The 24,706-nt window shown below is 39.6% G+C and overlaps 1 protein-coding gene across 2 annotated transcripts; it reads right to left on the reverse strand.

Annotated features, from left to right (window-relative positions):
- Window positions 1-624: 624 nt before the first annotated feature.
- LOC145119103 (uncharacterized) lies at window positions 625-4,404 on the reverse strand. Of its 2 annotated transcripts, none has more exons than XR_013713675.1 (4): window positions 3,530-4,393; window positions 1,461-1,599; window positions 999-1,134; window positions 625-876 (listed from the first exon to the last, which is right to left on the reverse strand). XR_013713675.1 is itself a non-coding variant. In XM_079054734.1 (4 exons), exons 2-4 carry the CDS (start codon window positions 3,584-3,586, stop codon window positions 772-774), a joined length of 306 nt encoding a protein of 101 aa, XP_078910860.1. In that variant the 5' UTR covers window positions 3,587-3,710; window positions 3,821-4,404; the 3' UTR covers window positions 625-771. The 2 variants fall into 2 exon arrangements, 1 of the variants encoding a protein (XP_078910860.1); XM_079054734.1 differs by lacking the exon at window positions 999-1,134 and having other exon boundaries at window positions 3,525-3,710; window positions 3,821-4,404.
- Window positions 4,405-24,706: the final 20,302 nt, after the last annotated feature.

Here is a 24,706-nt window from a genome sequence, read left to right on the forward strand (position 1 = left end):
TATATATATATATCCTAGAACCCGTGGTTGAAGACTATTGAAGAATCAAGATTCGTGGATTGCTTCAAATATTCCTCGTTGCAAGATCATTTCTTATTTGCTAGATGTTTGTTTTAGAAGTTGAAGCATTGTCATCCATTCCATACTTTGAGGGGGAGATTATAGGGTTTCAAAGTACTCCATGGATGATGGCAATGGGCCCCCTTGATGAAGTGTAGGTTAAAAGCCCATGACTTGTCTTTTCCCTATAAATAGTCATGCATTATTCATTATTAGGGTTAAAAAGTGAGGCAAAATGTAGCCGCCACGTTGTGAGGTTTCTTGTAGAGTTAAATTCTTATTATTAAAGTGTAATCTGTTCCTCATAATTGAATAAATCGAGTGATCATTCGACATATCTTCATATTTGTGTTTGTTCTTATTTTCCGCATCTTGTTCATTAAATCTCAATTAGGGTTCTAATCCCAACACTTATTAAATACGAAAATATCATTTTTACTCGGCCTAACATCTAAATATCATATTTGTCTTTCTTAATCTTTTAAAATATCATTTTTAACCAAATCTAGTTTTTAATGGTTTTTAATAATTTTTAATCATTTTTATAACCTTAAATCATTATACTTGAATAAAAACATTAAATAATGCCCTTACTTCTAAATGACAAGATTTATCAAAATTTCACACATTTGGATTTACCTTGTCTCTTCCTCACAATCCTAGGTTAACATTGATATTGTCCTTAGTCTTCTATAAAGACTAATTATTTAGTCATTCAATAAAACTCGTTGCAGCCACCTGTATTTCCAGGTGATCACTAAATAATGGAACGAGAATTGAAGGAAAGTCAATGTGTTTTGACAACACCACCAACACCTGCAATCACAATAACAGAGGTCATGTAAGAATTAAAATGGAAAATGGTCATAAGCTAAATTAAAAGTGAGAAATCTATTTCAAAACATGAATGTAGCAACACTATAAATATTGAATCTCACCAAAGCAACATAAGGGGCAAAATAGAAACAGCTGACTCGAAAGGAGCAAGCCACTTCACAGCAAGAATATACAACACCATAAAGTTTTATGAAGGACAACCAACAAGTAGTTATTACAAAAGTCAGTTATGAAACCCTGTACGAGAATAAACAATAAGACTTTACTCAATAATATCACCAATTAAACACCACGGAAAACAGTTACGGATACAATATGCAAAAGTTGTGAAAACGCAAGAAAATCAAGATCGGAGATGGATAGGGCAAATAGGAATAGGGCTGAAGTGAATGCAATGAATGTGTTGTGACGTTTTTCATTAAAACGAATGTCTGTAACAACTCCAAATCATGGTGGTATATACAACTCATACCCTATTTTCAATTACGGATTCGAAATAAATAAGTCAAAAGCATGAAAGAAGACGGAGAGGGCAAATAGGAATGGGGCTGAAGTACATTTACCTGAGGCGTGTGATTGGAAGAAGGAACCTGATGAGTGTGGTTGCAAGAAGGAATGCATGACAAGGACGACTTCATTGTTAACCTGCGATCATGAGGAAGAGGGCAAGCTAAATCCAAATGTGTGAAATTTGGATATATCCTGCATTTAGAAGTACAAGCATTATTGTCCATTTGGGTAAATATGATATTTCAAACCATTAAGAAAGGCAAATATGATATTTAGATATTAGGCCGAATAAGTATGATATTTTAACTTTTAATAAGGGTATACACGAAATTCACCCATTATAATAAAGGTCGTGTTGTTAGCATCATATTCATTTGATTTTGAAACATACAAAACTTTTCAACATATGTAATAATTACTACAACTCAAAAATATTTTTAACCAATTAAACATTGTAACTCAAAAGTTTCTAACTTATGATATTTAACTGGTACTTATGACATTTAACTCATTTGAAACTACAAAACGTTTCAACTAATTTAATAACTACTACAACTCAAAAGTATTTTTATATCAGATTAAACACTACAACTTAAGAGTTTTTAGTCCTTATCTTTTTTTAGTCAATTAAGTCTAAAAACCAGAAAGTGTATTCATTTTGACCATTTTACCTGGTCAACATGTCATTCAACTTTTAAAAATTACACTTTTGGCCCATATTTTAAATTTTATTACAACTTTGGTCAAAAATTTATAGTTTTGGCCTATATTTTAAACTTTATTATAATATGGGTCCAAAATTTACACTTTTGGCCTAGATTTAATTTTTTTTTTACAAATTTATCCTAAATTAAGTAATTTCACATCTTTTTTTTTTCAAAATTTTGTTTCAAATATGTTATTTTTGCTTTATAAAATCATATTTATACAAAAAACCATATTTCACATAAAAAAATCCTTCTTTTTTCTATATAGATTTAAAAAAAAACTTTTTTATATGCAAATTAAGTATTTATAAAATTGGGTATATTTTTAAATACATATTTATTAAGTACGTAAATGTATATATACACATTTTTTTATAAAAAAATGTATACACACGCGTATTTTATAAAAATAAATACACAGAGACCTATTTTATAATAAATATGTTTATATACAAACACGTTATTATAAAAAATATATACAAACACGTATTTTTAAAAAAAATATGCAAACACATATTTTTATAAAAATGTATACAAACACCTTTTAATATATATATATATATATATATATATATATATATACAAACACATATTTCATAGTAAACGTATTTGTATGTACTTATGTATTTATATGCACACAAATATGTTTTTTTAAATATTTCTTTTATAAAAACATGTTAGTACATAATTTTTTATAAAAACATGTTTGTATATATTTTCGTATAATATGTGTTTGTATATATTTTTTTATATAAAAAACGTGTTTGTGTACAAATGCATTTATTATAAAATAGGTGTTTGTATAATTTTTTTATAAATATGTATTTTTCATACAAAAATGTTTTTTTAAAAAACATTTATATAGAAAGAGAAAGGTTTTTTTTATGTGAAAATATGTTTTTTATATAAATATGATTTTATAAAGCAAAAAAAAAAAAACTAAAATTAATTTTGAAATCTATGCAAAAATTATAAAAATATTTAAATAAATAAAAAAACTGAAAAAGCAAGGGCAAATCCGTCATTATAAAAAAGTTCAAAGCAAACTGGACTAAACCCACAACAAAATGAAAAGATTAGACCTCTGGTGGTAGTCCGAACCTTTTTGGAACAAAGTAGCAATTTTCAGCTAACCACAGGAACCATTTGTGCAGTTTAGTCTAAAATTTAAAATATGGACCAAAAATGTAAATTTTAAATCAAATTTGTAATAAAATTTAAAATATAAATAAAAAATATAATTTTTGAAAATTAAATGACATGTAAACTGCATAAAAGTATTAAAATAAATATATATAGTTTTAGTTTTTAGTACTTAATTAAATTAAAAAAAAATTAAAACTAAATTGAGATCTAAACATAAGGACGAAGTTTTTAATAGATTTTATTTTTAATGACATTTAAAAATACCTTACCAAATTAGCTTCGTGCCCAATCATCGTCAAACCTCTCATAACATTTCTGGACATCATACCCCACCCGCCCTAAACCTCTCATCCCTTCCCTTAGCCACACATCTCATTTCAGTTCTTCACTTCTTGCTGTCAATCTCTACTCCAACAGGCCATTGACATCGTTGGAATATACCCTCAAACTCTATTCCGTTTCAAGCAAAAGAAAATGGAGAACAATATCAAATTCTATAGACCCAAAAGGGAATGAAAAAATGAAGATGAAGATGTCGCTACAAATATTTGATCCCTCACTCTCATAACAAACGCACAGACTGTAGAACCAAATGAAACTCAAACTCTAGTTCGTCCCCATCGTCACCTACACCATTCTCCAAACAACATGAAACTCCAAAACAAACATATAGAACCCATATATGGAATAAACAAATCGAAAACAAGGTTAATTTAAATCTAAATCAAACAAAGGGGAAATCCCTGGTCTAAAACCCTTTCTTCACCTCAACATCTTGCTCGTAAATTACAAACTCCTTGAACGATTGAGTATTCTAGTATCGACGAGGTTTCAGGGGGCGGAAGTAGTGAGTGAAGAAGATAGAGAGACATATACAAACAAAGACAGAGAGAGAGAGAGAGAGAGCACTTTGAGCTCTATTTGGCGATCGTAGTCAGAGACGACTAAGAATTCCGACATTGACGAGGAAAGCGGTAATGGATGTTCTGTGTATTGAGTTCAAGGGGGCGGGATGGGGAAGAATTTCGGTATTGACGACGGAATAGACGATGGTAATGGTCGGAACACCCACTGCGGCGTTATCCGGAGAAGATGATGATGTTTATATTGCCGGAGAAGATGATTTATATTGGTTCAGTGGGATGTCTAGGTGTGGTTGTTGGATGGGTCCAGGTTAATTTTAATTTTTAATATAATTATATAAAGTAGAAAAATACCGAAAAAAGAAAGTTGAAGGACAAAATAAGCTTTTTAACTTGATCGAGAATTGAATCTAGAACAAATCTAAACGATACGAATGATCTTGTTTATAAAAATTGAAAATTAAAAAAAAAAGGTTACTCGTATATTATTCCAAACCACAAATACTATTCACTTAATTATGTAAAATATTATGCAACTGGGATTATCAATTTCATAAGTAATATATATGCGCTCATATACTAAAAAATGTTTTTTCGATCTCTGCTTTGCCTTCATTGTCATTTCTCTTGCAGTTATTGATGCGGATTAAAAGATTCGAAAAATGGGAGTTTGAGTATCTCTCAATATCATTCACTTGGAATAGAAATTTCGTCAACCTGCCCTTCTTGTTTTTTCCTTGGAATACTATGCCAAAAGTGTTGAGAGAAAAACTTTTGAGAAACACTTGAACAAACGTTAGTACAAGTTATATATTGCGGAATTAAGTTAATCTCAAAGGATCATAAAGCTCAACAATAATAAGTTAGGTTTGTTAGAGATGTTAGTTGTGGAAATGTAATTGCGAAAAGTAAAGGAAATGTAAATGACAACAGGTTATATATCAAGTAAACACTAGGCTGATTCTTAACAAGGTTTGCATTCAAACCGAGTTAGTTTACGCGATCAGCTTAAAGTGAATGAAGACACAAGGACTTGCTCCGAAGGAGATATAAGAGTTTGATCTTAATATATGAGTGTAAGTTCAGAAAGATCTTTGAAGGTAAGAGAGAATTTAGAGAGAGAGAGTAATTCAGATTGAGAGAATAGAGATGTAATAGAGAGGTGTAATTCATTCAGAATTTGAGAACTCTATTTATAGAGCCTCGAGAAATTATATGGAGAATAAACAAAGACTAAATTTCTGATTAAGTGTCCATGCAAGGTACACTGGGTAATACAATGTAAACAGAAAAGTTAAGAAACAGAAAACTAAGTCTTTGTTGCGGATGATCATACTGCAGATGACTTCTTCACTTGATGTTACGGTAGCAAAAGACTAGTAGACTGAAAAGATGATTTGCTGCGGTAGAAGAGATAACTTTGGATAACAAGTTTAAGAGGGTCACTTTCTTGATTCAACAAAAAGGATCATGAATAATTTCACCATCTCCAAACTTATCAATGTTCATCCTTCCCTTCAACAAAGATTGAGGCACCTTTGATGTTTTATTGGTTGTCATGGCTAGATCTATATCAATAATTGCCAAATACTCATAGTAGCAATCAAGAAATGCCTTTAGGTGACCATAGCCAAGAATAAATGCATCTCTATTTGCGTCTAGCACATTCGAAACGTTAACATTGCTCAAAATCTGTGATATGGTGATAAGAACATTCAAATTCATCAACGGAAAGTTTGCAATTGTGAACTCGAATGCCACATTGTTTTCCCTTACAACTGAGTATCGAAAGTTCTGCAACAATCTTTTGAATAATACATCAAGCACTATTGACATTACTTTGATAATCTTTACCAACGACCAAACTTCATCTTCTTTTTTTCCCAGGACTGAATGAAAGCGAATCTTCAATCTCTTGTATTTGTCTTTGTCGTTAAAGTTGTCAGCTATTTTAAACTGAGTAGACGTGAATAACGAATGATTGATTGGGAAATCAAGTTGATTGAATTCTGAGTTTTCAGCGTCATAACTTTTCTTTGGCCTTTTCAAGAACTCATCATTCTCACCAAGAACTGCAATCTCTATTGTTTCATAACACCAATGCTTGTTAGGATCACCTTTGTTCAAGCCTGGTGAATCATTCACCATTAGACTTAGAATGCTGTTAATTTGCCTTTGTCTTTCAATCTCTAAAGCTTGTAATCTCTTCTTCTCCTTGGCAGTTTGTTCAACTAGAACACAACTCCCTTTGTCTTTTGGGATCAACATTTGGTGTTGATTTGACAAGGGCAAAACTCGAACCTCCAACTCCTTCACTAATCAAAATTCCTTTATTTTGAGCTTTCGACTGATCAACATTCCCTTGTGAAAAGTTCATTGTTGAAGTGGTTGTTGTTGATGATGTGATAACTGGCTTCATTGGAATTGTTATTGGAATTTGCATAGACGTAAATTTCCCAACAACTACTCCTGAATCTTCTCCAGACCCCTTAGACGAACCAACAGTAGCATCTCTATCTCCCCCTTGCGAAACTTTCATAGGACGTTGAGGATTTTTTGGTAGTCGCCAAATTCAGGATCAGATCCAACTCAACCTTGATACTTGAATCGATGTTCAAAACCATAGCAAAAATGGATTCTTGAGATATAGAAGATTGAGTCGAAAGATCAAATTTCGATAATGTCTCTTTAAAATCAGATAAGAATACTTCAACTTTCTCAAACACCTTGTCATTCTTCTCAATTTTGACTTTTAGATCTTGCGAGTAGTCTTTGTTAAACGCAGTGATATCATCAATTAGTCGAGTTGTTGCATTTGCTACGACATCAACCTTTTTATGCAGAAAATTGTAATTATCTATAACAATCTGGAAAATTTTATCCTTATAAAAGTCAACTTTGGTCAACAAAAATGAAACTTATTCAGTTAAAGGTCAAACTTACTTATTTAATTATCTTAATATAGTTAGAGTAATGATCTATAAGTGTTTGAACATTGCATTCAAAAGTGTAGTGTGTCTACACTGGAAAGTCCCTTAGGAATCGAGAACCTTCGCATGGCCGCAAACCCTTCGGAGCCGTGAACAACTTCGGAACCGTGAACCTCGTGCGAGCCGTAAACTCTTCACCGCCTTCGGTCGTGAACCGCGGCCGTGAACTCCTCAGCCGCAAATGAACCCTCAGCAGTGAACCCTTCTCGGCCGTGAACAGTTCGGGCCCCACATTTTTCCCTATATATATAAGTGTTAACTGATTTTATTCTCATTTCTCACTTTTGGCCGCAAACTCCATCATTTCTCTCTCAAGATCTTCAACCACAAAACACCATTCTCTCTCAACTATCATCCACTCTCCTTTGAATCTTCTTAAGATATTGCTAGGATCTTCAAGCGTTCTTCTTTCCTTCAATAACTTTCAGCCGTGAACACTTGTATCTTCATCATTCCACCAAGAACACCAAGAACACACACACAAATCTCCAGCCTAAAACACTTGAATCTTCATCATCCTTCAAGAACAACTGGTCGTGAACTCAAGAACATAAGCTGTTCTTGGGCCGTGAACACCTCAAGGTAGCCGTGAACCCCTCTTCAACCTTCAAATTTCGATTCTAACACCTTAATTTGTAAGTTAAACTTGCAGATTAGTTCGTTTTTGTGACAACCCGAAAGATATTCCGTTAACATAACCCATGCCGTTAATAAAATTTATTTTATTTTGGGTTTTTCCGTTAACTTTCAAATTGACTAATTCAATTAGAATTATTAAAATTTCGTATGTGTCAGAACGAAATTTTTATTTGAGTGAAAACACTCTAAATAATCTTTTGAGAATTTCTAGACTACGACTAATACGGGTAATGGTTATTTACCCGGGTAAAATATTAAGCTCCGTTTAATGTCCGTATTGGGTGTATTCCCACCGGGTCACTAACTCTAGGCACATAAAAGGGTGGAGTGACCACCATTTGAGCTTTTCCCACACTTGAACTTTCTCTCTCTACTCTCTCTCTAGAAATCGAATCCTCTCAAGAAATCCTCACTTTCAAGCTCCAATTTGGTAAGTGATCCTTCCTAACTAGTTGTTTATCCTAGCATGCATGCAAATCCATGTCTTAAACTCTCAAATGCATCAAAAACTCGTGTTTACGGTTTGGGGGAGCCTCCCAAAAACCGTAAACTCCTTCAATGGGGGTTTTGAAGCCCCAAAACCCTTCCAAACCTCTTCTAATGCTTAGATCCTTACATGCATGGAGTTAGAACCACAAGATCATGAATTTTTGGCCATGAACATGAGTTTACGGTTCTTGAATATTCAAAAACCGTAAACACCCTTTCATGGGGTTTTGATGCTCCTTAACCCTTCCAATGCATGTCTAATGGCCTTGAAACTTGCTTGGATGATCTTAGAACCCTAAAACATGTCCAAATGAGCATAAACTTGAGTTTACGGTTTGGGAACATCTCCCAAAACCGTAAACACCTTCCAAGGGTGTTTTAATGCTCCAAACACTTTGCATGGCTTGTATATGAGTCTAGAACTTGCATGAATGGCCTACAAACCACCAAAACACATGGAAAATGGACAAACATGGGCAAAGGTGGGTTTACGGCCGTAAACCCATGAGTTTACAACCGTAAACTCCCCAAGGGTGGTCCAAGGACCGTAAACCCTAATTCATAGGCCATTTCATGTCCCGATCACTTCCTAAGCCCTCGAATCAACCCTAGATCCTTCCTATGTGCAAGATGAGACCTTGGATCACTCAAACCACCACACCCATGAGTTTACGGCCGTAAACTCATGGGGGATATGGTCTTTAAACCGTAAACTCCCCTAAGGGTTTACACTTGAAGAGTAAACACCTTATCTAGGCCCTACACTCCTTAGATACAACCCGTACCATCCCTAACACTTGAATTGAAGTGTTTTCGTGCCTCGGAGTGTATTATCCTGCTATCTTAGTATATCAAAGTCTAATTAGATACAATTATGTATCTCTTCATGTTACATAGGAACCTCACGCGTGTTCAAGCCCTAAACTGATACTTAGCATCTAAATCGGCACATTCTCGTCAGGTGAGTTCATACCCCTACACCATTTTATGTGTTTTTCATGTTTTCAGGGGGGGAATACAAGCAAAAGTACAAGGAAACTTGTACTCAAATCTATTATTTCGTGTAACATAACTACAAGTTCAATATGTTTTAAACATTGAAATCCGTAGTAACCAACCGTCTAACTCGTGGAGTTAGTTTTCAAAACCAATTGTGAAACTCATTATAAAATGTTACATTTTTACATTTCACAAGGATTTCATGTCATTTCATAAACCGGGATTTTCTATACTATTACTTGTAAAGTTCATTATTCTTATGATTGGAGACACGTCCTTGGTAACACTCCACATGGAATACGAGAGTGGAGGACTACTCCCGTAACCAGAATCTCTTGGAGGGAGAGCGTGACTTGAGTGTATAGATCTATACGGGGCTGACTACCCCGCACCCTGCTGCTAGCTACAGTTGGATCGTCAGGTCCATGGGTGACAAAAGTCATAAAATGATGATGGACTTCTTATTGCCATATCTAGTTTATCGTATGGTTATGGAACTCGCAACTTAGATAATGGAGATTTACTGATAAAGTAATAACGAACCTAGTGAACTAACCTCCTAGTAATGACTGTCTTTGATTACTACCAGTTCACTACTTACTTATTAGTTTTGTGTACGTGTCAAAACTAATACGCTTACCACGGGATAACTAGCCATTCAGTATGCTTCACTTAATCGATACAAGTATGGTAGATACTTGTACACATCATTTCAGAATCGATAACCAGCGAATATTTTTCATAAGAAAACATAGGGTTTTCTTGGGATAACGTAACTTTTCATAAACAAGGTTGTATGGTACATCTAACGAGAAATCAAAACATCTTTTCATAAGGAAACTTGCAGGATTTTCCTAATTCAAACTGTGTAACAAAGGGATAACCAAACTACTTTTATAAGAAAATACGAGATTTTCTTGGATATCAACTGTTCATGAAACTAAAGGAAAATGAATCTTTTTCCAGAAAACAAACCGCTTATGAACTCACCAGCTTTATGCTGATATTTTAAAACTGCTTGTATTCTCAGGGCATCCATAGACAGGTACTCCTATTAACTTTTTGGAGAAGAGGGAGCATATAGAAGACTCGTCTTTACTTTCGTTCTAACCAATGTATCTAAGAAAACTTGTAGTACTTTATTTTCAAACAAATGTAAAACCTTCTCATGTAATGTAATGGTTGTGTTTACTATGCTTGCTATGTACATTGGTTGTGATACTCTACATGACGTCACTCCGCCCCGGAACGTTTCCGCCATCGGTTTCGGGGTGTGACTGTTTTCCTATCACTCTTATGAGTATATTCATTTATAAGTATACATGTATATTGTATGAATCGTGTTTAGGACTCGTTTTGTTAGCAAGAATTCACTTGTGGAGCTAACATCCTATAACCAAATCTTCAATCAAATCTCCAACATAAGGTGAGTTCATACCCCCATAATCTACCTTTTTAGATGATTTTAAATGCTTTTTAGGGGGGGGGGGAGGGAATACAAGTAAAACACAAGAAATCTTGTGTTTAAAAATATAATTTTACTTATTTCGTTATCTTGCCATTAATGTGAATGAAAGCATGAAACTTGTTAAAACATGGAAATAAACTATAATAGGTATAGTTTAGGGGATCAACACATATTATATTCTAGAACAGAGGAACAATAAATGATTCACGTACATATACTTTACACTCCAAGTAAACTAGGAAGGGAACGTACCATCAACTCATTTGTTTAAAACAAAATATGATAATACTTTTAGTATATGGTTATATATATATATATATATATATATATATATATATATATATATATATATACGGGGTACATCTACAAAGTACCGGGGTACTTTGTAGATGTACCGGGGTACAACTGCAAAGTACCGGGTTTTATTTAGAAGGGTACATCTACAAAGTACCGGGGTACATCTGCAAAGTACCGGGTTTTATTTAAAAGGGTACATTTACAAAGTACCGGTTTATAACAAATAAAACATAACAATATATAAAACTCATAACAGTATCGACTAAGGCGTTTAGAGTACGGGATTTCATAACTTCTAGTGGTTTTCCTAAACAATAGAACTACACAACATAACTTTCCTAGTAACATAAACATACAGTTTGAAAGGGGCCTATAATGCTAATACAAATACATCATACCACTTTCTAGTACAAAAACATACTTTTCAGATGGAACATTAAGTAGGTGAAACTAGAAACTTATTTATAAAGGTTTAATGCTTATTAATAAACTAGTATAACATAAAGGACCTTAAATGGTTAATTCTATAATTCCTTAGTTTATAGATCATATATATATATATATATATATATATATATATATATATATATATATATATATATATATATATATATATATATATATATAAAATTAATATCCGATAGGCAATGAAATGTGTGGCTTCCGCCTCATTTCCTGTTCCTTGTTTGGTTGTGGGCTTAGGGCATATCCATACAATTCTTTATCTGTTTGATCTGGATTGTATATAACTTGTATTCATTAATTACTCATAGAAGGAATTGTAAGATTCATTTTTACTTGTCATTCATCACATCAGAAAATATAGGATTTTCTGGAGGAACAGACGAACTTTTCCAAAGAACTCAGACTATACTTTTTATAACAAAAATACTTATGAACTCGCCAGCTTAAATGCTGATCTACTCTTTCAAAATAACTTGTATTCTTAGGAAACTAGTAGATAGGTACGCGCACTGGGATTCAGAAGATGGAACATAGTAACTTCATGTCTTTGTTTTGTTATTTACTTTTGGAGTAAATCTTTTGTGAATCTAATACATTGTAAACACTTTAATGTTAATGCTATGGTTTTTGTTATTTTGATTAGTATGATGCATGTGTTGTGATACTGAGCATAACGTCCTCTGCCCCCAAACGTTTCCGCCGTTCCAGTTTGGGGGTGTGACAGATTGGTATCAAAGCATTGTTTATATAGTAAACTAAGTATATCAACCTATAAAAGATATACAACTATAAATATAATGGGACTAAAACACTCTGACCAAGAATTATACTTTAAAATATAACAATATTTTATAAAAGTATATATATATATATATATATATATATATATATATATATATATATATACTAGAACAAGTATCACAAGAAGAACAAAACAAAAGTATTTGGATGTTGGACACTACTGTTAAACTTGGAAAATTATGTAATCATATCTGGGATCAATATAGCCTGATCAACTATATTTATTTGAGATATGACCAACATGTGTTTGGGAGTGATAGTGGTGTTGCAGCAAGTCTAAAACTTACCAACCCTATACACAAAGAAATTCTAGAATCAAACATAAAATACTATAGGAGTATTTTAGGTACTATAAATAACTCGTGTGAAAACTAAAAGACCTTTACTGGTAAGGTTATAATTATTGAGTGTATACATAAGGTTATATATAATTGAGATTTTATAGACGTAGAATTGTTAATTTTCACTCTACTTCCTTTTCCTTGTTTGGATGTGGTTTTAGAGTAGGATCACTTATTCGAAGGTCTATTTGATTTGGAATATATATAATTTGTGTACACTAAGTGATTATAGAAAGACCTAGTAAGGATCATCCTCGTAAGAATTTATTTTTAATAAAAGTGTTTTATTAATCTCATAGATTCTTTAGACATTTCCATTCTCGCACAACCGATACACCTAGACCTTGTAATCAGCCAACAGAGGAATCGAGACAGAACCAAAAGAGGGTTCACAAGGAGAATTCCGAGAAAGGACCAGACGAAGAGAAAGGCACTAGAGAGATCATTAACAAACCTTACCTTATCAGGAACAAACTAGAAAGTACCGAATACATCATACTAATAAGTAAGAAACTAATTTTACTTAGTGAGCTAGTGATTACACTGCTCACCTCATGTGCTAAATTTATCACGTATTTCATCACAACTAGTACTTACAAATCAAGTCACGAAACAGTAAGGGTAGTTACCATTGAAAAATTCATAAGTTTATGTTCACATAGACTTCTATTATGAATTGATTTCAAAACACTTTCGGAAACATGATACACTCAAACTACAATAACCTGGTCTTATGTCATTCGATTTATACTACCAATATCTTGCCAACCTTTCATCTTTAAACTTTATGACAGAAAGATGCCGCCTCGTAAAAATATTAGGCGTAATAACAACACAACCACAAATCCACCGCCACCACCTACACAGTATGATCCTGTTATGTTCCAGGCTGCGGTGACTGCCGCTGAAACAGCCGCCTTGTCTCATATCCATGCAAGTGGTACCAATGGAACTGGAAGCGGTGCCAACCCGTCTAACTATGGAAATAACCACATACTCCTTGGGGAGTGTACGTATAACAACTTCATGAATTGCAAACCCAAATCCTTTAGTGGAAATGGAGGATTCATTGCTCTAATGCAATGGTTCGAGAAAACAGATTCAGTTTTTGAAATTTGCACGTACCCAGAAGGGAGCAAAGTCAAATTTGCTGCCTGCACTTTCTCCGATAAAGCCCTGGCGTGGTGAAATGGCCATGTCAAGTCACTAACCCTTTCAGTAGCAAATTCAATGGGCTGGGAGAACCTAAAAACAATGATGCTAGGGGAGTATTGCCCGAGTGGTGTAATACAAAAACTGGAGCAAGAGCTGTGGGAGCTTACCATGAAAGGTTCAGATATAGTAGCCTGCACTAATAGATGTAGTGATCTAGCGATACTATGCCCCGGGATGGTAACCCTAGAGAGCAAGAAGATAGAGAGATACATCCGGGGATTATCTCCTCAGATTCAAGGAAACGTTATAGCTGCGAAATCTCTCACATTCGACAGTGCCAAGCGTTTAGCGCAAACACTTGTGGACCATGGAGTTCGCCAAGGAATAATGACCCCGGTTCCGGAGTCAACAAAAGAGGGCGACAATAAGAGAAAATCTGGGAGCAAGAAGAAAAGACAGCCAACACAAGAGGCCTCGAAAAGACAACATATAGTTGCTGCTCAAACTGTTACAACACCTACCACACCAACGCCAGCACGACAATATGCGGGGTTTCACCTAAAATGCAACAAGAGTAACTTCCATCATTATGGAGCCTGTCGAGAGTTACACTGCAAAAATTGTAACAGGAAGGGGCATACTGCCCGTTTCTGTAGAGCACCGGCACAACCCCTCAACCAAGTCCCCGGTATTGGAGTAAACTCGACGTGTTATGAGTGCGGTGAAATTGGAAACTTCAAGAGGAATTGTCCAATAACAAAGAATGTTGGCGGAGATGGAAAAGTGCTGATGATCACCGTAGGAGTAACTGTCTCGGAACCCCTGTGAACAGCGGTACGTTTTCTCAATGAAAATATTTTTAAAACTTAAAACTTTTTATAAATAATTATAAATTACGCTCTCGTCCGAACAAAATACATCATTCATAATAGAAACTAAGAACCCTTTGCAGATAAGCTATGATGGCTTAGTGTATACATTAGAGTCATTTATAATTAAGATTTGTAGGCTTAGAGTGAGTGATTCCGCCTTATTTTCTATTCCTTGTCTGGTTGTGGATTTAGGGCAGGGTCACTCAGTCGGCTGTCTTTCCAATCTTAATTATACATGACTTGTATACACCAAGCAATTATAGAGGGACCTTGTAGGGATAAAACAAGGATAAAACAAACACTTTTTCCTAATCGACTTAACAACCGTTACGATAAGAAGTTCTGATGTCATGGATTGGTTTGGTCCTCACCATAGCAATTTCCTATGCCATGTAATGACCCTTCGCCTTAAATGACCGACTAACGAAACTTCCGTCACTCATAACAATAAACTAGACACGAATCTCAGAATCGTCTTTCGCTTCAAAATCTCAGAAGTACCCATGCGAGGGGTACCACGTCTTTCTAGTTTATTCTGTAGAGAAGAAACTTAAAGGGAAACACACTGAGGATATTCTGAAAGTCTCCAATCCTTCCGAAGTATTTTCAATAGATCTCCTAGGAACACCATTTATACATCAAGTCAAGTTCAAACACAGAGGCTAAGGACAAATACGGTTAACCAATCACTGTTAAGTGTATACGCGAGAGTGGTATATAATTAAGATTCTATAGACCTAGGATGTAACGCCTCATTTCTAGTATGTGATTTAATTGAGGTAATTTTCATTTCTTGAAGGGGTACTCGACGAGTCTGTAGCCCGACTCGTCGAGTAGAGACGGGATTTGCACGCGGTTTAAGTTGGCAACTCGACGAGTCCATATCCTCGGACTCGACGAGTCTACCTGTCTGGATGAAGCCCTAATTTCAAGGGTTTATACCCTATTTAAACGTCATTATAGCCTCCCACCCCAGCCTCCAGCACCTTTAGAGCATTTCCCCAGTAAACCCTAGCCCCCATTGTTGAGCTTGAATGTGTTTGTGCTAGTTTGGAAGCTTTGGAAGAGAAGGAAGAAAAAAAGGCCCATAGAAGAGATAGGAGATCCAAGAGTTAGCTTCCATCTGTTTCTCATTAAGGTAATAAAGTTATTACCTTGTGTATTCCTCAATTAAACTCTCTTTTATGCTTGTTATGTCTCTTTTGGAGCCTTATATGATTCAAAACTTGAGATATGGACTCTCCTTTGGATGGAAACTTTAGATCTGGACGTTATTGAACTCCAGGAGCTCATTATAGCCACCTTTATGCAATCATGGCCTTGTTCCAAACCCTAGGTGCTTAGTATTTGATGATTTTGGGTATTTTAGCCTTATACTCTTGTGCATGCACATAAAGTTGGAAACTTTACGTGTAAAACCAGTCCTAGAAGCTCAGATCTATGATTTGGAAGCACTGAAATCGATTAGAATCGACTGTATAGTAATAGCATGCTTGGGACTCGGCGAGTTGTTCTTCAACTCGGCGAGTTGTTCTTCGGACTCGACGAGTTGTTCTTCAACTCGGCGAGTTGTTCTTCCGACTCGACGAGTTGTTCATACGACTCGGCGAGTCACAGACTGGACGTGTTCATATGATGAAGGAGAACTCGATGAGTTGTTCATACAACTCGGCGAGTCGGATGAAGTTAGACTCGATGTTAGTTTCGCAGAAGAACTCGTCGAGTCCTTGCCAAACTCGACGAGTAGAAGCGAGTAAAGGACTAGAATGGATGATAGGGACTCGGCGAGTTGGCGGCCCAACTCGGCGAGTCCGGTCAACTGGAAAGTTGACTTTGACCAGGAAGTTGACTTTGACCAGGAAGTTGACTTGGACCAGGGGTAAAATAGTCATTTTACCCTGAGATTAGTTACCAGTATCTGATTTAGTGTTTATGGGATTTGTAGCCGGGGAGTTCCGGAGCAGCAGTCAGACAGTTCCAGATTTAGCACCTCAGCAGCCAGCGTTACGAGGTGAGTTTCCTTCTAGTAGGAACGGGTCTACGGCCACAATGCCGGCCAGTTTAGTTAGTAGTAGTTCCAGACTTCGGTCTGATGCAGTAGTTCAGTGTGCTTGATGTCTTTGTGATGCAAGCACGTCTTTGTGTTATGTGTTCTGGATTTAGGTCCGATGCAGTATGCAGTGTATATGTTTATGCCAGTAGTTATGATTATGCTATGATATGTTCAGTTAGTTCCGGACTTCGGTCCGATGCAGTTTTCGGACTTCGGTCCGATGCAGAGGGCAAGGCCCTGGTTAGTTCCGGACTTCGGTCCGATGCAGTTTCCGGACTTCGGTCCGATGCAGAGGGCAAGGCCCTGGTTAGTTTCGGACTTCGGTCCGATGCAGTTTCCGGACTTCGGTCCGATGAAGAGGGCAAGGCCCTGGTTGAAACCGGACTTCGGTCCGATGCAGTTTCTGGACTTCGGTCCGATGCAGAGGGCAAGGCCCTGGTTAGTTCCGGACTTCGGTCCGATGCAGTTTCCGGCCTTCGGTCCGATGCAGAGGGCAAGGCCCTGGTTAGTTCCGGACTTTGGTCCGATGCAGTTTCCGGACTTTGGTTCGATGCAATGGGCAAGGGCCAGTAGTTGCTTTATATGTTATTGTATGATATGTGGTAGTTTGGGGGAGCTTACTAAGCTTTGTGCTTACAGTTTCAGTTTTTGGTTTCAGGTACTTCCGCTAGTAAGGGGAAAAGCTCGGGATGATGGCATGACACACACCACAACTTCAGTTTATCCTGGGAGTTTTATTCAGATATTTTGATATGATTGATACAGTTTTCGTTTTGACACAGTTACTTGATTTTTGAGTTACTCATTCTATGGGTCTTAGTACGTATGACATTCGATGATGTGATTTTTAGTAATATTAAAACAAAAATTTTTGGGTTGTATTTGGGGATGTTACAAGTTGGTATCAGAGCCTTGGTTTGAGGGATTCAGGCGCACTCTCGGGTGTGACTGGACTCAAACAAAGGAAATGGTGAAAGATTTTCAAAAGAAAAATGTTTTCGAAAGAATTTTTGAAAAAGAAACTTAAAAAGAAAAGAGTTTTGAGAAAAGGAAAAGGGTATGGTGCATGCGATCAGCCGAGCTTAAGTAAGTACTCCCAAATTACCCATACAAGTTTATGTTATAATTATCAGTTCCAGTTTCAGTAGAACAGCACGCTAGAATAGGACTAAGGATCTAGGAGGATGCCTTATGTGCCTGTTATATGTGTTTCAGCTTCTTGAGAATTGCATGCTAGTATTGAGTAGACAGCAGTAAGATCGCCTGTTTAGGTTATGCCTGATAGTATGAGCTTAGCATTGTATGCTAGTACAGTTTCTCTTTTTGAGGATAGAAGTGCTTGAGTAGTTTCCTGTGTCCGAATGCTGCTTGCTTCGTGCTTTTTAGGACTCGGAGTGATGGGAGTTAGCCATTAGGTGAATACGTCACGTCACATGTGATCAGGGTTGAATAATCTCAGAGTGATGGATTTGGCTCTATTGCGCAACTCTTGTATGAGTCTAACCGTTATAGGGACGAGTCTTTTACTCGAAGGATTATCTGAGCCTCGTCACATGTGATGGTATTCAGGTGATGACTAATTGGCATTACAAGGAGGCCTTCAGCAGCTGAGGACTGGATTGGGTGGAGTCAGAGATTTCCCTAGGGCAAGCCTAGGATGAGAGTAGCAGAGATCAGTAGCAGTAGAAGTGACTTGGTGGAGTCGACGCAGTACTTGAGGAAGGTACGGATAGATGTGGAAGGTAGTATGGGCCCGTACTACTGAAAGCAGAGGATCCGTACTTGAATCGAGGAAGGCTGAGACGAGACCAGGAGACTTGTAGTAGTAGTGATCCCTCGAGATATATCAGTGTTTCTGACGTTTGTCATGATGTGTTTTCAGAATGGTGGTATTACGCCCTAGACCAGCAGTCGGCAGTTCAGGTGCTGGGGAGGGATCAGGATCAGGCTCGGGGGCCGAGTATTTGGACGAGCAGACTAGGGAGTTTCTCTCTTCAGAGATTACTCGCACCATACTTGAGCAGACTCCTGTGATCTTCGGTTCGATCAAGGAGGGTATTTTAGAGCTGATGGACGAGAGGTTGAGCACCTTCCGTGCTGAGGTAGCGGCCATGATGGGGTCGCACACACTTACCTTCAGGAAATCCGGGCTTGTGGAGCTCCAGATTATAATGGGGCGCGGGATCCCATTGCGAGTACCAGGTGGTTGGCGGATGTCGCCAATGCGTTCCGCACCAGCAGATGTCCCGAGGGGGACAAGGTCAGACTAGCATCCTGTCTTCTGAAGGACAGGGCACGAGATTGGTGGGAGGAGATCGGGCATGTCATCGGGGATGACGCAGCGCTTGATGCGATGACTTGGGCTGATTTTACTACCAAGTTCAGAGCCGAGTTTGCACCGGTTATTGAGGTGCAACAGTTAGCCAGGGAGTTTCAGGATCTCACCCAGACCACATAGACAGTGGCGGAGATTACCGCCAAGTTTAGGGAGAGAGCTCTTCTCGTTCCTCAGTATGCAGCTGATGAGGAAATGAAGAAGGCCCGTTATCATGAGATGTTGCAGAGTGATATCCGCCAGTTTGTGAGCCGGTCCAGCTGTAAAACGCTGGATGATATGATTGCGAGGGCTCGTGAGAGAGAGATTGATCTAGAGATGGAGAAGAAGAGGAAGCCAGAGGCGGCATCTGGCACAGGGAGTTCGGGCAAGAAGCCCAAAGTGTCAGATCACAGATCTAGAGGACAGCAGAGCCACGGTCGGTGTGGCAAGTATGGGAGATTGCACGATGGGGCGTGCAAGGCAGGGAGTGCCGGTTGCTACAAGTGCGGCCGGACTGGGCATATGAGCAAGGATTGTACAGCTACCACCACCACCACAACATCTGATCTGATTTGCTTCCATTGCAATCAGAGGGGACATAAAAAGTCCTAGTGTCCGAGTTTGGCAGCAGCAGGGAAGGTGTCAGCACCTGCCCCTGCAACATTGAGGATTACAGACGGCCGTCAGGGCCGGAGTGAGGCGCCAGTGGCGAAGAGTAGAGCTTTTCAGATGACAGCAGAGGAGGCGCGAGCGACTCCTGATGTGGTGACGGGTATGTATCTTCCTTACATCTCTTTATCGATATTGATTGTTTCTTATGATTGTATATTTGTATATATAGGGTCGTTCGTGAACGACATTTCAGCTACAATATTGTTTGATTCGGGGGCTACCCGATCATTTGTTTCGCTTGCGCTTAGCAAGAGGACGACAGGACCGTCAGGGTCGCGAGAGTGCATAAGGGGTGTTCGCTTCGGTTATTCGATGAGCAGTTGTCAGTAGACTTGGTTCCTATTCCTCTGCGAGGGAACAAGGTTATAGTGGGTATGGATTGGCTGAGCCCCAATGGGGCGGTGATTGATTGTGAGCTGCAGTTAGTGAGGGTTCGCACTCCCAGTGGGGGAGAGTTAGTGATTCAGGGCGAGAGGCCGCAGCACGGACCGATTCTTTGTTCAGCAGCGAGAGCGAGGCGCTACATTCAGCAGGGTTACACAGGGTACCTCGCCTATGTCTTAGATGCCCGGGAGAAGGGTAAGGCGACAGTTGACGATGTGCCAGTAATACGAGAGTACCCAGACGTATTCCCAGAGGATTTGCCTGGAATACCTCCGAAGAGACAGGTTGAGTTTCGGATTGACCTGGTCCCGGGTGCGGCTTCGATAGCCAAAGCACCGTATCGGTTGGCTCCTCCAGAAATGCAGGAGTTGTCTACGCAGCTGCAGGAGCTGCTAGACAAGGGTTTCATCAGGCCGAGTAGTTCACCATGGGGAGCCCCGATCTTGTTCGTGAGGAAGAAGGATGGGTCGCACCGTATGTGCATAGATTATCGGGAGCTGAACAAGGTGACGGTGAAGAACTGTTACCCGCTCCCGAGGATAGATGATTTGTTTGACCAGCTTCAGGGAGCATCTTGGTTCTCCAAGATTGATCTACGGTCAGGATATCACCATATGCGGGTCAGGGATGAGGATGTGCAGAAGACTGCTTTTAGGACCCGCTATGGTCATTATGAGTTTGTGGTGATGCCGTTCGGGCTCACCAACGCTCCAGCCGCGTTCATGGATCTCATGAACCGCGTATACAGACCGATGCTGGATCGGTCTGTGATAGTGTTCATTGATGACATCTTGGTTTATTCCAAGACTCAGGAGCAGCATGAGGAGCACCTGAGAGACGTGCTAGAGACGCTGAGGAGGGAGAGACTTTACGCGAAGTTCTCCAAGTGCAAGTTCTGGTTGCGCGAGGTGCAGTTCCTTGGTCACCTCGTCAACCAGAAGGTTATACTAGTAGATCCGGCCAAGATAGAGGCTGTGATGCAGTGGGAGGTCCCGAGGTCTCCAACTGAGATTCGGAGCTTCCTAGGACTGGCAGGGTATTACAGGAGATTCATCCAGGATTTCTCCAAGATAGCAGTTCCGCTCACCCGACTGACCAAGAAGTCGGTGGTGTTTCGCTGGGGGCCTGAGCAGCAAGCAGCATTTGAGACCCTCAGACAGAAATTATGCGAGGCACCAATCCTTACCCTGCCAGAGGGAGTAGAGGATTTTGTAGTTTACTATGATGCTTCGATCATAGGTATGGGATTAGTGTTGATGCAGCGAGGGCATGTGATAGCTTATGCCTCTAGACAGTTGAAGCCTCACGAGGCTAACTATCCGACGCACGATTTAGAGCTGGGGGCAGTGGTGTTTGCCCTCAAGATTTGGAGACATTACCTCTATGGGGTCCGCTGTATCATTTACACGGATCCCAAGAGTTTGAGGTACCTCATGGATCAGCCGAGTCTGAACATGAGGCAGCGTCGATGGTTGGACGTGGTAAAGGATTACGACTGTGAGATCCTTTATCATCCGGGCAAGGCCAACGTAGTGGCCGACGCCCTGAGCCGCAAGGCGGTAGCAGCCCCGATTAGGGATATATGTCTGTGGATGACAGTGATTACTCCATTGTTGGAGCAGATCAGAGAGGCACAGGTTGAGGGCCTGAAGGAGGAGAGGCAGAAGTGTGAGAGGATTGTTGGCCGAGTAGCTTCCTTTGACTATGACAGTCGAGGATTGTTGACCCTTCATGGGAGAGTATGGGTACCATACTGGGGCGGAGTACGGCAAGTACTGATGGATGAGGCCCACAAGTCCCGGTTCTCCATCCATCCAGGGGCAACGAAGATGTATAGAGATCTTCGACCCGATTATTGGTGGCCCTGCATGAAGCAGGACGTAGCTTGGTACGTAGAGAGATGCCTGACCTGCAGGAAGGTCAAGGCAGAACACCAGAGACCCCACGGCAAGATGCAGCCGTTAGACATTCCTGTGTGGAAATAGGAGGATATCGCTATGGATTTCATCACTAAGCTTCCCATGACCACACGTGGAGTTGACTCGATTTGGGTCATAGTGGATCGGCTGATCAAGAGCGTGCATTTTATACCGATTCAGGAGAGCATATCGGACGAGAAGCTAGCCGATATCTATGTGCGCGAGGTAGTGGCACGACATGGAGTGCCTGTATCAGTAGTATCAGACCGAGACGTCCGTTTTACTTCCAGGTTTTGGAAGCGGTTTCATGACGAGATGGGGACTCGTCTTCATTTTAGCACCGCTTTCCATCCCCAGACGGACGGGCAGAGCGAGAGGACGATTCAGAGTCTCGAGGACATGCTTCAGGCATGTGTCCTATATTTTGGTGGCAGTTGGGATACATATCTTCCATTAGCGTAATTTTCGTATAACAACAGTTACCACGCTAGTATTGAAAGCCCTCCTTTCGAGATGCTCTACGGGAGAAAGTGCAGGACCCCAATCTGTTGGGGAGAGGTCGGTCAGCAAGTCATGGGGAGTACAGAGGTGGTACTCAAGACCACAGAGTTGATCCAGCAGGTCCGTAGCAGACTGCAGACTGCGCAAAGTCGGCAGAAGAGTTACGCCGACAGGAGGCGTTCGGATTTGGAGTTTCAGGTGGGCGATATGGTCCTCGTGAAGGTATCACCCTGGAAGGGTGTTATCAGGTTCCGGAATAGGGGCAAGTTGCCCCCCAAGTTCATTGGTCCGTTTAGGGTTTTGGCCTGGGTGGGTCGAGTTGCTTATCGGTTGGATCTTCCAGCAGAGCTTAGCCAGATCCACAACACTTTCCATGTTTCTCAGTTGAGGAAGTGTTTGGCGGACGAGTCAGTAGTGGTACCCTTGGAGGATATTCAGGTTGATAGCAGCCTGAATTATATCGAGAGGCCAGTTGCGATCTTAGATCGGAGGACTAAGACCTTGAGGAACAAGGTGGTTCAGTTAGTGAAGGTGCAGTGGCAGCACCGGAAGGTTTCAGAGTGGACATGGGAGGCCGAGGAGGAAATGAGGGAGCATTACCCAGAGATATTTTTAGAGTCAGCAGCAGCGGACTTCGAGGACGAAGTCTAAGTTAAGTGGGGGAGAGTTGTAACGCCCCATTTCTGGTATGTGATTTAATTGAGGTAATTTTCATTTCTTGAAGGGGTACTCGACGAGTCTGTAGCCCGACTCGTCGAGTAGAGATGGGATTTACATGCGGTTTAAGTTGGTAATTCGACGAGTCCATATCCTCGGACTCGGCGAGTCTGCCTGTCTGGATGAAGCCCTAATTTCAAGGGTTTGTACCCTATTTAAACGTCATTATAGCCTCCCACCCCAGCCTCCAGCACCTTTAGAGCATTTCCCCAGTAAACCCTAGCCCCAATTTTTGAGCTTGAGTGTGTTTGTGCTAGTTTGGAAGCTTTGGAAGAGAAGGAAGGAAAGAAGGCCCATAGAAGAGAAAGGAGATCCAAGAGTTAGCTTCCATCTGTTTCTCATTAAGGTAATAAAGTTATTACCTTGTGTATTCCTCCATTAAACTCTCTTTTATGCTTGTTATGTCTCTTTTGGAGCCTTATATGATTCAAAACTTGAGATATGGACTCTCCTTTGGATGGAAACTTTAGATCTGGACGTTATTGAACTCCAGGAGCTCATTATAGCCACCTTTATGCAATCATGGCCTTGTTCCAAACCCTAGGTGCTTAGTATTTGATGATTTTGGGTATTTTAGCCTTATACTCTTGTGCATGCACGTAAAGTTGGAAACTTTACGTGTAAAACCAGTCCTAGAAGCTCAGATCTATGATTTGGAAGCACTGAAATCGATTAGAATCGACTGTATAGTAATAGCATGCTTGGGACTCGGCGAGTTGTTCTTCAACTCGGCGAGTTGTTCTTTAGACTCGACGAGTTGTTCTTCAACTCGGCGAGTTGTTCTTCAGACTCGACGAGTTGTTCATACGACTCGGCGAGTCACAGACTGGACGTGTTCATATGATGAAGGAGAACTCGACGAGTTGTTCATACAACTCGGCGAGTCGGATGAAGTTAGACTAGATGTTAGTTTCGCAGAAGAACTCGTCGATTCCTTGCCAAACTCGACGAGTAGAAGCGAGTAAAGGACTAGAATGGATGATAGGGACTCGGCGAGTTGGCGGCCCAACTCGGCGAGTCCGGTCAACTGGAAAGTTGACTTTGACCAGGAAGTTGACTTGGACCAGGGGTAAAATAGTCATTTTACCCTGAGATTAGTTACCAGTATCTGATTTAGTGTTTATGGGATTTGTAGCCGGGGAGTTCCGGAGCAGCAGTCAGACAGTTCCAGATTTAGCACCTCAGCAGCCAGCGTTACGAGGTGAGTTTCCTTCCAGTAGGAACGGGTCTACGGCCACAATGCCGGCCCGTTTAGTTAGCAGTAGTTCCGGACTTCGGTCTGATGTAGTAGTTAAGTGTGCTTGATGTCTTTGTGATGCAAGCACGTCTTTGTGTTATGTGTTCCGGATTTAGGTCCGATACAGTATGCAGTGTATGTGTTTATACCAGTAGTTATGATTATGCTGTGATATGTTCAGTTAGTTCCGGACTTCGGTCCGATGCAGTTTCCGGACTTCGGTCCGATGCAGAGGGCAAGGTGGTGGTTAGTTCCGGACTTCGGTCC

This window comes from Lactuca virosa, chromosome 6 (assembly GCF_052849685.1).
Source record: "Lactuca virosa cultivar CGN04683 chromosome 6, Lactuca_virosa_CGN04683_v6, whole genome shotgun sequence".
Taxonomy (NCBI): Eukaryota; Viridiplantae; Streptophyta; class Magnoliopsida; order Asterales; family Asteraceae; genus Lactuca; species Lactuca virosa.